The sequence below is a fragment of the Phaethon aethereus genome (assembly GCF_964289735.1).
Source record: "Phaethon aethereus genome assembly, chromosome: Z".
NCBI classification, from domain to species: domain Eukaryota; kingdom Metazoa; phylum Chordata; class Aves; order Phaethontiformes; family Phaethontidae; genus Phaethon; species Phaethon aethereus.
The window spans coordinates 46793106-46807218 of NC_138577.1; the positions used below are offsets into that span (position 1 = coordinate 46793106).

General features: G+C 40.7%; 1 protein-coding gene across 1 annotated transcript in view; it reads right to left on the reverse strand.

Moving 5' to 3' along the window:
- The window catches only part of GOLM1 (golgi membrane protein 1), a gene marked incomplete at both ends in the record, with an annotated part of 29965 nt that extends 17945 nt beyond the window's left edge, over positions 1–12020 (reverse strand). Inside the window, 2 exons of the mRNA XM_082013699.1 lie at positions 9367–9546; positions 11892–12020. Coding sequence (XP_081869825.1) covers positions 9367–9546; positions 11892–12020 — 309 coding nt within the window. The remainder of the gene's footprint in view (positions 1–9366; positions 9547–11891) is intronic.
- Between the last annotated feature and the right edge of the window lie 2093 nt (positions 12021–14113).

Consider the following 14113-nt stretch of genomic DNA (forward strand, 5'->3'; position numbering starts at 1 on the left):
TGCCAAGATCTGCTGCTCCGCTGCATATCAGACCGGCTCCAGAGCAGCTGCCCGCAGGGACCAACTGCCAGTTTCCATCACACCGCTTATTTACTGTATTGATCCCTGGCAGGAAGAACACAGCATAGCACAGCGCGCTACCAACCACCCTCTCTCCAGGGAATCAATGCACCTGCACTCAAGCATGCAAGGGTGAGCGGTGAAAGCATTAGCCATGGAGCATAAAGGAATTCTACGAAAGCAATGTGAAGCCCTTGCATTGTATCATTTAGCTAACTATCCTCTCCCTCACCTCGATACGAAAGTGCTGGAGTGACCTTCCTCCATTCCCTCACTTTGCTCTCTCTCTCTCATTCTCAAGAGGCAGTCAACACAGGAACATGTTTTGTCCGTTCTTTCATCAATCCTCCTCTAACAACAAATATATACACATGCCCCAAAACTCCTGAATATTGACAGAACTAAGGCAATTCTAAATGAAACTCATTCCTGTGAGACAGATGTCAGGATAACTCAGATTCATATTTAACATTTAGAAAGTCCGATGCAGAAGAGTCTTCTTATGAGTACAAAAAGATGAGATCCACTGACCCTTCAGAAACTATCCACTCCAGTCTTAGGAGCATTTCTCTTATACTCCTCTGCCAATTTCCTCATTGTCCTTCTCCCTGGAAGCCCTGATATTCTGCAAGGATCCCAGATCAGGATTCATCAAGTCCCCAGTTTCCCAAAGCTTCTGCTCAAGTACTGATGTGTTCATATACCCATACCACTTTCATGCAAAAAAATAACTGCATCCATTCTGTCTGCCCAAGTCACCCTGAAACACTGACAATGCTGTCAGTGTCTTTTTTTCATGAAGACTACAGTAATAAGCACTGGTTGATTAGGAAAAGCAAAGTGCTCAATCAGTCTGAGCGGGATAGCACATAGCAGAGTGGTAGATTTGTCTTTTGTTGACCCTTTAAAGAGTCCCAGTTCAAAAAGGCAATCATTCACATGTTGATGAAGACACAGCCATTTTCAACCCAATAAAAGAAATATTCCTACATCATGCTATACATACAGCTGGTCTGTGAACACCACTGAGTGAAATCCCAAGTGCAAAGGCCTTGCTCTTTTGTTGAAAACAGGGGGAAAAAAAAAAACCCAAAACAAAAAAAACCCAACTTGAATAACAACATATACTTAGGATTGTTTCATACCTCTCCCTCTCCTTTCTCATAGGATAGGAGGCTCCACATTTATTTTCACTGGTTTACTGGGGAAAGGAAGTTGATGTTTTGATGGAAGCAACATAATCAGGTTGCCTCGTGATTATCGTCTTTAGAGTTTCCAGCACTGGCCATTACCAGAAACTGTCAATGGACTAGAAAAATCAGTATGACAGCAACTTTATGTTCCTACAGTTTCCTGTATTGTGTGTTTTTTTTCCTTAAAATGAAACTCTCAAATACCAGGACAACTTATTTAACAGTAAAACAGACAAGTGTTAAATGTTTTGTGCATTAGGACAATAATAACTGTGATTAACTAAAGTGAATAAAATTATTTGCCATGTGAAAAAGGCTCCTTAAATCACAACAGGGAAAAAAAAAAAGGGTTCCTTGGTCTTTCTGGACTGCACATAAAACTTCCTTTTGGCAATGCCACACCTACCTCCCTGAATTTGTGAGTTAGAGTCCAGGAAAAAAACACAAACATCTAGCTAGCTCTTCAACTTGGGCAGGAAATACTGTTTAGTCATTTATATGGCAGTGCTCCAACTGCCAGCTTCCAATCTGAATGTATGAGTAACATCAGGCTTTCTGTTCCTCCTCCTGTCATCCAAGTGTTAACCGATCTTCACCTCATGGCTGTGAATTAGGCAGACATTATTTTCTTTTGGGGTTTTATGCAGGTCAAGAAAGCAAACTGCTGGGAAGCACTCAGAAAACGCATGCCAAAACTCCATTCTAGGAAGAAACTCACATTTTAAATCTCATTCAGCCCACAAAACAATACCTATGGTCCCTAGGAGTGAAAATGCAGCTTTCTGAAACTCACTACATCACCATATCAAAATCTGACCTTATGTGACAGAGTAACCAGCTCACTGTATTTGCGAATGTCTCTTGCACAGAAGTCATTGTGACTATCACAGAGGAAAAGTCCATCTCCTGACTGGAGTCAATGTTGGGCTTCAGAAACCAAAAATTAACAGCCACACTGCCATCAGCAGTGACAGAAAAATCTTGCTCCGGCTGGACAGCAGAATTTTTAATTACAACTGCCAGAGATGTATTTATTTTTTTATTCATCACAAAACATGTCTGCATAAGTTATACTCCACTTAAGAAACACAAAAGTTCTCGTTTAAAAGAAAAACAAAATATAATGCAGAAATACCTGCAAGGAAGCTTTGAGATAAATATTTCAAAGTGTATGTTTTGAGCACATGTTCTGAACTATGTACATGCATTTGATCCGATTAGTGCCTTACACAGTAGTCCCTATAACATATTCCTTGGAGGCATTACTACAATAAGTCCTTCAGCATTTGCTACTGTCATAAATCAAGCTAACCCAAGCACACTGAACTGAAGTCTGTGCTTTCTAACACTGAATGTATGTGGTCTATATAAAAGCATAATGAGATATTGCAACAGAAAAAAGGAATAAAACGGCGAAGAACCTCATGAGAGTAAACATTAATTTCAGAACTAAAACCTAAGAAAAAAGGGGCTTTGCATTCACAAATATAGCTCTCACACAGAGAAAAAGATGAGCCAAAGCATCGGTAAATCAGCTGCTAAGAACAAAACCAACTGGGGACTAAGCAATCTGGGAAAGTAAAACTTAAACATGCAGAAACCAGCAGAAACAAGCATTTATAATTAACCCAGGAGACAAAGGGCACCTATTTTGTGATAAACTCAAACTGATCTAAGTCCTTGCCACAAAGAAAAGCAGTTCTGCCTTGCACACACTCCTACAGCTCCCCACCACCATGCTGGCAGTGCAGCACAAGCCATATTTTGATTATCTGTTGTTCATTTCTTAATTATATCTGGAAATTCCAACCCCCCTTCTGTATTTTCATAAACTCATCTCCCCACACACACACTTTCCGAGTAACACGCATCATCAATTCTTTTCTCTCTTTGTACTCTCCTTCTTCACCACTGTGAAATGATTGTCAGGAGTAAAGAAACCATTTATACTAGCCACAAAAGGCTTTTCATTCTAGGACATGAGATTGATGGCTAACTACATATTAGTAAGTGGAGGGAAAAGTTCATAAATAAGATCCCTAAGGAAATATTTCTCTTTTAAGTTGGTCTGTGTGCTGCACATTCATGTATACTTCAGAGGAGGACCACCAACTGAACCAAGTATAAACAAAATTTCAAGCCCAAAATTTCCATTTAAACCTGTTTCTTACTGAACTGAATTGCATTCAGAAATTACAGACTTTTCCCCATCCTCAATAAAGTGAAAAAAATCCCAAAGAAATAAACAAAAAAACCCAAAACCAAACCAAAAAAACCCAGTTCTATTCCCAAAGAGTGATCCTGGTAAAGATCAGGGACTCAATCTTGTTTCACATCCTCTGCTAAAAGCAATCTAGGCTTTTTTGTGATGAAGGACACATGAACCATGATATGTTCATGGTTCATGTGTTCAGCCCTCAAAACTGCAGAAACCACCAAAATTGTGAAGTTAACGATTTCTTACATTCTCAGCAGAAGAGAGAGGAAGTTGACAAATATTAATAAGAAATTACTTTTACAGGTGCAGGGCAACAGCAAGTGGATTGGAGAAGATAAGCCCTGTGCAGCGACAAGACTTTCATGACATTGTTACATTTAATTAAAACCCAAATAGTAGGCAGTGTAAACAAAACAGAATCCTATGATGTGAGAACCTTAATATAAAACCTGTACAGGTGTATATATAATGTACCTTCTGCTTTCCTTTTTGTCCATTCATTTTGCTATGAACAGGTAGAAATGTTCCAGTAGTTAACCCTTAAGCTACACATACTCTAAATTTCCATTCTGAGGTTGCCTGAGAGTAGAACTCTAAGGTTCAGCTCATCCCAGACCATTCTTTTTTTTTCCTCCACCATGTAAAACATATTTTAAACAGAGGTAGTCTTCTAGACCTCTGCTGTACCAGTTACGGGTAAGCAGACTGATTTATCTTGCTGATTTAGTAACATCATGCTACAGCAAGTAGAGCAGGGTGCAAGGCACTGCTTGGCTTTTCCTTAAAGCCTTTTCAACACTAGAAGATGCAACGTTGTTTGGTTTAAAAAACAAAAACCAAACACACATAGGCACCTTTTCCTTTCCACAGCAGGCTTTCTTCTCTCTCCCCCCTGACAAGTGTTACTCCTTTTGAGAGGAGCCGGCTCTCCACATACTTTGTCTCAGAAGGCTGTGCTGGGAATTGAAATTTTCCCAGAGGGAGGGGATCAGACAGCAGCTGTGGCCAGTGTTAAAAGACACTGAGCAACACGACAGTGACGTGCTTCACATACGACGTGCAAAGCTTGGCCCCCCTCCTCAGTAAAACAAGATGTGAGCTGGGGAAGAATTACATAAACCCAAAGAAAATGACAAACTGCAAAAGCATGCTCTAACAGTTAAAAAATAAGAGAGATTACAAGTATTCTTCTCCTGTTACATTCTTCAAAATAACTGCCATGGCTGTGTACCTCCCAGAAGCTACGAGACCTGAATAACAACCATACAGAACATTTTTCTTTAGAAAATTGCTTATGGATTAGAAACGGCCCTTGTACACTCCTGATTCCTTATCTGTTGTTACTGTGAGTTTGTGTAAGCTCTCTTGAGCTCTTCAGTCTATTTCTGTATGGATTTCCAGAAGCCATTTGCTAAATCAACATTAATCCTTAAAAATTCAAGCAGATTTTTTAAAAACAGGCTGGTGATAGAATGCTAGTATAAAACATACTCAGACCTAAAGAGAATAATTATGACAGTAATTTCCCAGGATTACATCACGTCAGCGAAAGGTGACCCCACAGGGTATGTTTCAGGCTCTGCCTGCCTCCTGCCTCTATGCCCTCGTCCTTTAAGTAGCACAGAGACAGTTCTACTACAAAAGGCGGCGGTTTTAACGCAAAGTGATTACCAGCTGCTACCAACAATGGCTTTAACATGGCAAGCATCTTATTGGCATATTAGTTTGGTATGAAACTAAATCAGTGGCATAATTATTCTGTATTTTATCAGCAGAGTAATAAGACACAGTGAGCACAGATTAACCGCAATTAAGATGGGTTTTGAATGTTACTTGAGAGTTGCTTCTGGTATGGAGTCCAGACTGTGAATGTTTATTCCTGTATAGACTTTTTCTATAACCAGAAGAATCATAATTTCTCCCTGAAAAAATAAAAAGAGGGAGGGAGAGGAGACAGACCATTCACTCCTACACATTGCCTGAAAGCACTTTTGTTTTTCTTTAATGACGACAATAAGAACTAAACTAAAACCCGTTTATCACTCAAAGATTTGTCTAGTTTGTTAGACAGTTTGTATTACTTGTTAAGCAAGTTGAGAGACTGAGGGTTTGGATTTGCATTCATCCTTCCTGGACTAGGTAAATACTTGCTGCTAATCCCCATGGTGTAAATGAAGTTCGGTTCAAGGACCAATTTTTCTATAAACAGAAAAGGTGAATTCATTACTTGCCTCCCAGAAAACCCAGATTCCACTGGAATCCATGGAGCCAAAAAACAAGGACACGTGTGCCTGTTGTGTGTATACAAATATGTATGTATGCATGTGTGAATAGACAACACACACTTCTACATGAATATAGATACACACACAAAAAAAGGCACTCAGAAAGTCTCGTCTCCTATATTCCACATCCCACTGTGGAATAACCTCTGATCCTGGACAGCTTCTTCAGATCAAGGACCTTAGTGAGAAGAACTGAGCTTGCCCTCTCTTCCCTGCCACTACATCCTGGTTTCAGTTGGGACAGTGTTACTTTTCTTCCTAGTAGCTGGTATAGTGCTGTGGTTTTGATTTAGTACGGGAATAATGTTGATAACACACTGATGTTTTAGTTGTTCCTAAGAAGTGCTTATACTAAGCCAAGGACTTTTCAGCTGCCCATGCTCTGCCAGCTGGGAGGTGGCACAAGAAGCTGGGAGGGGGCACAGTCAGGAGAGCTGACACAGGCTGGCCCAAGGGATATTGCATATCACGTAACATCATGCTCAGCACATAAACTGAGGGGAGTTGGCTGATGGTGGTGACCATGGCTCGGGAACTGGGTGTTGTTGTCATTGTTATTATGACTGTTGTTATTATTCCCTTCCTTTCCTGTCCTATTAAACTGCCGTTATCTCAAGCCATGAGTTTTACTTTCTTCCCCCTCCCGCGATTTCTCTCTCCCATCCCACTGGTGGGGCAGGGAGTGAGCGAGCGGCTGTGTGGTGCTTAGTTGCTGGCTGGGGTTAAACTGTGACAGAACACACCGGGGGCATTCCTAAATCAGAGTGGATTAATCCATGCCAACTTGGCTGAGGGCATCTTTTGACAAATACACAGGTTACCAGTAAAACATCTCTCCCTACTCTTAAATCACAGAGTTGGAAAACAAACATCTGTGCAGGATATTTGCTCATGTGTCGCAACAAGAGCAAATTTTGAATTTGCCGTGAAGTGGTGCATGGGCACATACACACTCATCTTACCACTTTAGGCTCCTGAGACTCACTCTTTGGCAGTCACAGAAAGCAGAGGACAGGAAATGAGTCCATTGCACCACTATTATCTAATGCTTCCTACAGCATCAGCTCCTGGGGCTGCAACATCAAGCTTCACAGACTATTCCATTACTGAACAATTACGTTTTAGGACGATGGAGGGAAAAGCAGCTAAGAGGAAAGAACAGCTATACCAGATGGGCCCCAAAATCCACCTTGCCCAGCATTCTGTCTTTAACACTGGATGCCAAAAGAACACAAAGGCAGCCATAAAGCAGGGTATTTCCCAAGCAGCATGGGGGAAAATTCTGGCTGAGGAATGCATGGAGCCAGAACGAACACCTTTGTATTGGGTGGTGGGGCAAGTATTTGTCCAAGGTTATCCAGTTGCTTTTTAACCGACACAGACCCACTGCAACTGGGCATTAATGGATGTCACACACTTGCAGCTTCACCATCCTTTGCATGAAGAGCATTTCTGACCTGTCTGAACTACAACTTGCTGACTGCATTTGAAGCCTGTCAGTGAATGGAGAACAACCATGCCTTGTCTGTCCCAACCATGGACATTTCATTTTCAGAATGAAACTCCAAGAGACTTCAGAAGTCAGATTTCCTTTTCCAGTGGCTTCTGGACTCTTCCCCCAACTACCACATTCACCCTCATGTCCAAACAGCAGTTCTGGTTTTGTAAAATACTTCCCATCACTTTTCCTGGCACAGACGCCAGATTTAATGGATGACAGCTCACACCTGTCCTCTAGAGTCAAACACACCACCGCAACAAGAAAAGTGGATTGTGTGGTGCCAGCTACAACCACCGCAATTTGAAGCAGCAGGCTGACACCATGCTTGGCAGAAGCAACATTTCATCCACCAAGCTTCCTTAGAACTCCTGGGTGAGCTCCTGTCGCCAGCTCTCAGGATCCACCCATCTGGCCAGCCTGTGCTCTAAACTCTGTGGCCAGCACTTCCAGTTCCAATGACTTACAATAATTCTGGCTAAAGTAAAATCTACTTATGAAAAGGAAGCATAAGATGTATTGCCCTTGTAAAAAAGACTGTAAATTAAGCACACTCAGTTCTGTTTGTCCTTTTCTTACCCTTTTTTTTTTTTTTTAATTACTCATGCACATGCTTTCACTCCTTGCAGGACAGAACTGGAACACAAAAAGATGCCAAAACAGAATGATGGGTTTCACCAACATGTAAAATGGGGTACCTTCCCAGAGGATAGTAAATTCAAACAATTTCTACAGCACTTGGTAGCAATGCCCACTATTAAGAGGCAGAAGTTACAGCAAGATTGACTACTCACTTGAATGCTGTCTGACTGTCCTGAGGTATCTTTTTAATAAATACATACATTTAAAAAATCCAAATAAATAGAGAAACTATACCTCACCTTTTTTAAAGTATACGCAAAGACTGAACCCAAAGAGAAGACAGAAATTATCAAAGAAACATGTTTGTCTCAAAAGAGGTAAAAAGAATTCGTTTACTATTTCTTTGAAGACCTTTGATAAAAACAATTTCAAAATAAATTAAAAATATATACCACTGATGTGCATATTAATGAAACAATTCTACCTTGCATTCTTATTCAATTTTTCTTCCTCGTGAGTCCTTCAAAGATTATTCTGGTGACATTTTGTTCATGTACCGCAAGTTTTAAGCAGTGAACTGTCACCTAATGGTGAACTCTTTACCTGAAGAGCACCTGTTACCATAATCAGTTGTGTCTGTTCAGTCTTCTGAAAATTATAGTCCTGCAAAGCTGAGCTATAAAATTCAGTCAAGAGACTCTACAGAAGAAGCAATAAACCTAGATTCAATACTCTCAGCTAAATCCTTCTAGCAACAGTGAGAAAAGTGGTACCAACAACTAACAGCCACATCCCAGGCAGTATTAACAACACGAGGAAAACACACAACAAAACAGTTTGCAAGATACTACACAGCAGTAATCGTACACACTGCTATTTAAGCAGGTACATTCACATTCTTCACAAAGGACTTCCATCCTTCTGGCAATGCTGCACTGTCAGAAGCACTGCCACAAAAGGCTAGTCTAGCATCTAAAGACATCTAAAGGCGATGTCTCCCAGTGCTATTGGGTTTTGGAGGCTGAAGGCCAAGGTGCCACAAAATTTGTAACACATTTAGAAATAAACGTCAACCATTTATGAGTACAAATAAACATCAACCATTTATGAGTACAAATAAACATCAACCATTTATGACTGCAAATATATACAAATATATTTGGGAATACAAATGTATCTGTTGGTGCAGCTTCTTCTCTTCCCTAAGTTTTAAAACATTAGTATACAGGAAAGAAAGCCAGAGGCCAACTCAAGGTTGGTAACAATGATTTATAGAGGGGGTACAAGTTTTAATCAGAAGTGCCGTTACTTGCAGCTTCTAATATTTCACATATTATGCAATGAATGCTATAACATGCATTCAATGTCCACTTTCAAAATATTATGCCATGATACATGAATTAAATGTTTTGCCACACTAACACTGACTGTATGCCCATCAGCTGAAACATTTGATCAACCTCACTCTCTTGCAGATGTGTCTTGATAAACCACAGTCTCACAGAAAACTGTGGCTGGAAAAGGCTCTACCTTTTCTTCCTGATGTACTCTGTTGGTATTTTCCATCTGAAAGCTGTGCAAGGACTGGATTTTGTCGATCTGCTGTCGCTGCTTCTCTAGCTCCCCTTGGAATTCATTCTTTTTGAGCTCCACGGCACCTCTCTCTGCTGCCGCCCTGCGAACTTTGCCTTCCAGATCCATGATCCGGCCCTGAGGAAGAGCAAATAAACCAGAGCAAGTAGAAATGCTTCCCCCCTGCTGGAATATTCTCCACTGCATTCAAGGAATACTAAATTTCACAGAACTAACAGTGCTAATGTCATCAAATTGTGTGTCAGCTGGTGATACTTGCCACACACACAGACATACACATCCCCCGCCCAGTTTTACATACATTACCAGTACAGCATATTCTGTACAGACTTTCAAAATTTCAGTTAAAGATAAGAGAAATGTAAAGCTGCCACAGTACTTGAGCTTAAAAAACCCCAAAACACCCCTCCCCCCAAAAAATAAATCACAGCCTACAATCTTTCTGAAGTACAAGGTCAACTTGTTTTTTAAATTTAATCCAGACAATTATGACATCACTGCACTTCCCAGTGTTGGTCCTAAACTAACTCCAATGGAAAACTCATCTCTCAAATCAGTACATTTTCCTGGAAGACCTGGGAAAGAGTGGAGGGAGGACAACACTGCCCAGCTTTTACATAAACAACTGACATCTGGCTGTTACACAAAGACACATATGAGAAAAAAATCATTTATCACCAGAAAATTATCGTTCTTCTCGATTGCTCAAAGAGCAGTGACAATCAGAGGAAAATTCAACACCATCGCATACTGCACATACAAACACAGAGACATAAGGTAAAGGAATCAAGCCTGATGGTGCCACAGCTTTGCTTTTCTTTTTTTTTTAAGAACCAATTTAGTTTTGCAGGACATTGTTTCTAAACATTTTGGGTTAAAATGGCTCCTCAGCAACAAGGAAGAGTACAAAGACATGTCGAGGGGACAACAACAATGAACAAGTTTATCCCGGTAGAAAGACCTTAGGATTCCAGGTGGATTAAAAAAAATAGATACAATAAAAACTGTGCATCTTCCAAGGCTCCAAGAAAATGGACCAAATCTCCTTATACCACAATATGCTGCATATTACTGCCCACCTACTCTGCTTCTCTGCCACAGAAACTTGCAGTTTAGCTGGAAAAGCAAAGAAAAGCACTTATTCCATTTCAGTCATAATAACTGCAAAGTCTTGCCAACAAACGAATGGGCTGACACAAGTGCTCTAGAAGCTCCATCTGCGCCTTCATCTATGCTTTTGTTTCATTCAGAGTGCATGACTCTGCAGAAGTGAAATGATTTTCAAGATATCTTTGGAAGATACATACAAGATGATGCAGTAAATCAGAAACAGTAAAGAGGACCTTCTGTCTCTAGGTCATTGAGATCAAGAATAAGCTAGTACAGTAGCTTATTTTCCTCACTATCAGCTGCCTCACGGTTGTGCAGCAAAGCTTCAGCAGTACTGACACAGCTACTACCTGCTGATAGCCCCCAAAGGATGACCAGAGTCCCCGAAGACAGGGCATCATACCCTCCACCAACGGAGAGCTAAGACATACCATTAACCGCATGGCCAGAGACACGCGTCATGTTTGAATAGTGCCCACTCTGAGGTGAAACAGGAGTTCAATTCCTACAGCTGTCAATCCAGTACTAAAATTCGTCTCAATTATGAGGAGAATACAAATTCTGTGGAAAAGCTTGGGAGGAGCTCTCATGAGCCATGTTTAATCACCAAGTTGTTACTTTTTAGGTTTGCTTGTTAAAAACAACAACAACAAAAAAAGAATAAAAAGAATGATTCTGCACACATTGTCACATACCAGAAACTTTATTCATATACTCAACTTCAGAATGCGTGCTCCAGAAAGGATTAAAACCCAAGCTCAGTCACAGAAAATAACGTTACCATTAAAAAAATAGCAGGCAAGGTAATTATCCCACATGAGTTGCATGCCCTCTTTAGGCAAGGTTTCTAAGGAACACAAATTCAGATTTTTAGAGACTGTTTCAGAACAAGCTAGATTTCCTTGTACTTGGTGGGAAAGCCTGCATAAATCCTTATGGGTCATGAAAGAAAAAAAAATTTGGGGAGATGCGCAAACTCCAGATGCCCATTCACCTTAAAAATGGAGTGCCAGTCTCAACGAAAACTTAGGAAGAAAAACTAGAGGATGGCATTTGCCACATCTGTAAACTGAAACAGCACAAGATAGCTGAACGCTCTGTGTCAGCAGAAGTAACAAGTACCATACAAGCAGGTCTTCCCATATTGGGTCCCCCTCACCTACAAATAGGCATTCCTCCCATTCCCCCCATCTCCCACTACTGATAAGGAACAACTGTAATATTTGTGAAAATTTCTACAGCAAGCTGAAGCTCCTGGTCCACCAGATGCAGAGGAAACATCCTTCTTGTTGTGGACTATGCTTACTAAACACACAAATACAAGACGGCATGCAGAGCAATAGGGAAGTTACCTGCAGATCCACGCTGCGAGAACTTGCAATCCAGTAATTGAAACCCAAAACAATGATGCACGCCACAAGCGCAGCCACGAGGAGAGGTGGAGACTTCATCCCTCGGCAGCTGTTTCCTAGCCCTACCATTTCAAGAAAAAAAAACAACCCAAAGAACCACAACAATGTGGAAACCTGTAAATTAAAACAGACATGTTATATTGCATCCCCTGCTATGGCTGTTTTATACACACAATGAAACCTTTACTGCAGTAACACAACAGCTCTCAGCTGAAGGGACTACACCCAGCAAGGAAGGCATACTGTCTAGATATTTCCTTCTGAAGGACGAAGAAAGGCCATCTCATCCTATTAGCTTGTACATAGAGCTTCACATGGGCCTGAGGGGGAAGTCTGGAATATTCCTAACAATATAATGAAAATTTGCAATAAACAGAACAAACCAGCCATGCTCTTATGATATATTCCATGCAAAAAGCTAATTAGACGACACTGGTCTAGAGGTAGAGGATAGATTCCTTCTTATCTCGTTCGGGCAGAAAATAAACCGTCTTACTGTTTCAGGAGTAATTCGCAGTTTGCTTCCCAAACATGCGTAGTTTCAGCTTATTCCCTCTGATAATACTACTTTAACTTTTTGGATCCAAACTTGTAAATAAATAAATCAGTCTGACTGAACCAAAGTACTTTAAGGATAATCTAAAAAATAAAACTTAAAAAAAAAAAAGTGCACTCCGTTGATTTCAATGGTAAATTGTATTAAGTGATGGTTGTTTTGCTCCTCAGCTGCTTTCGCTGCTCCTAACAAAAAATAAATAACCTTCCTTTAACGAATGAGCAGTACCAAGGGTACTACTGGTTTCTATTGAGACTTGGGTGGTTTCTGTGGAATAGCCCATCTCAACAGAAAAGTGGAGGCAAAGGGCAGTTGCAATTCCGTTTGAACTAGGCCATATTCATCCTGTGAGATGATAAAATCTGGTCTTCATGAGTGCAATAGCATCTAGCTCACCTAGCTTTTTTTCTTTTTGCAGTCCTGAAGACAAAAGCCAGCAAAAATGAGCACAGATGATCAGACAGCAAACACAGATGCATCGCAAGACACTAATTAATCTGAAATGGGTACATTTACAATCAATATGTTGTACCATCTCTCAAGGTGCATGCTCTTAAATAAGCCAACTTCTTCCCTATGTGAAGTATTTAAAAATTAATAAATGGTAGCAACTCTCAAAGGGTTTACATGTGGACATAGACTGGAATCACAGGGGAAGAAGGTGATGCCAGCAGTTAGCAGGTACCAGAAACGCTGATTGCACTCTACAACCAGCACTTACGTCCTTCAACAGCTCACCGATATCTAAGTGTCCACATGCACCCTCTGCAAAATCCCCGCTTTGCATTCAATTGAAGATATAACCCATCTTCCTCTTTTCTCAGCAGGAAGTGCAGAGACTGACAGACTGGTGAAGGTTTCAAATCTATGTATTCACTTGAAAAGTTTGTGAATATGTTTATATTTGGGGATGGGGTATATATGGAGCCTAAGAGCAAAACACAGCTCCCTGAAAATGCTGTCTCTTCATGTATATACACACACAAAATAACCAAATCTAAAACAAACCAAAAAAAGTGTGCGTAGCTGCACAGGTCTGACACCTGAGGCCTGAGTTTCTCACCTAAGGAAATCTCAGCTACGGAGAAAACCGACATGCAGCACAGCTCCCACGGACACCAGTGGGGCCACATACTGAGGTAAGGTCAACAGAAAAAGCAAAGGCATGGGGAGGAACTGTGCATTTTTATTGTAAAGCCAAAAAATCAAGATGCAGTAGACCGAAACACACACTCTGAGACATGCACAAATTTCCAATACAAAGCTAAGAATTGCAGAAACACGTACATCTTGCACAGACTATTCTCCTGCTGTGCCGTCTTAAGAGATGCCTGAGAAGTACAGAGCCACCTTGCCTTACAGAGATTCCCTGAGAACCAAGAACCATAGATCTCCAGAGAGGCAAAAATGAGAGCTGGAAAATGGGGATGATCAGCACCACCACATCAGCTAAGAACAAGATAATTCATTTCTTTTGCTTACTGGAATAAAACACTACCTCTCAAAAAATGTGTATCAGAACCTCTCATGAAGTCATTCATATCCTGTTCTTCGCTGTAAGAGTATTAGTTGGTACACTTGAAAACACGGAAGAATTACTGAACAT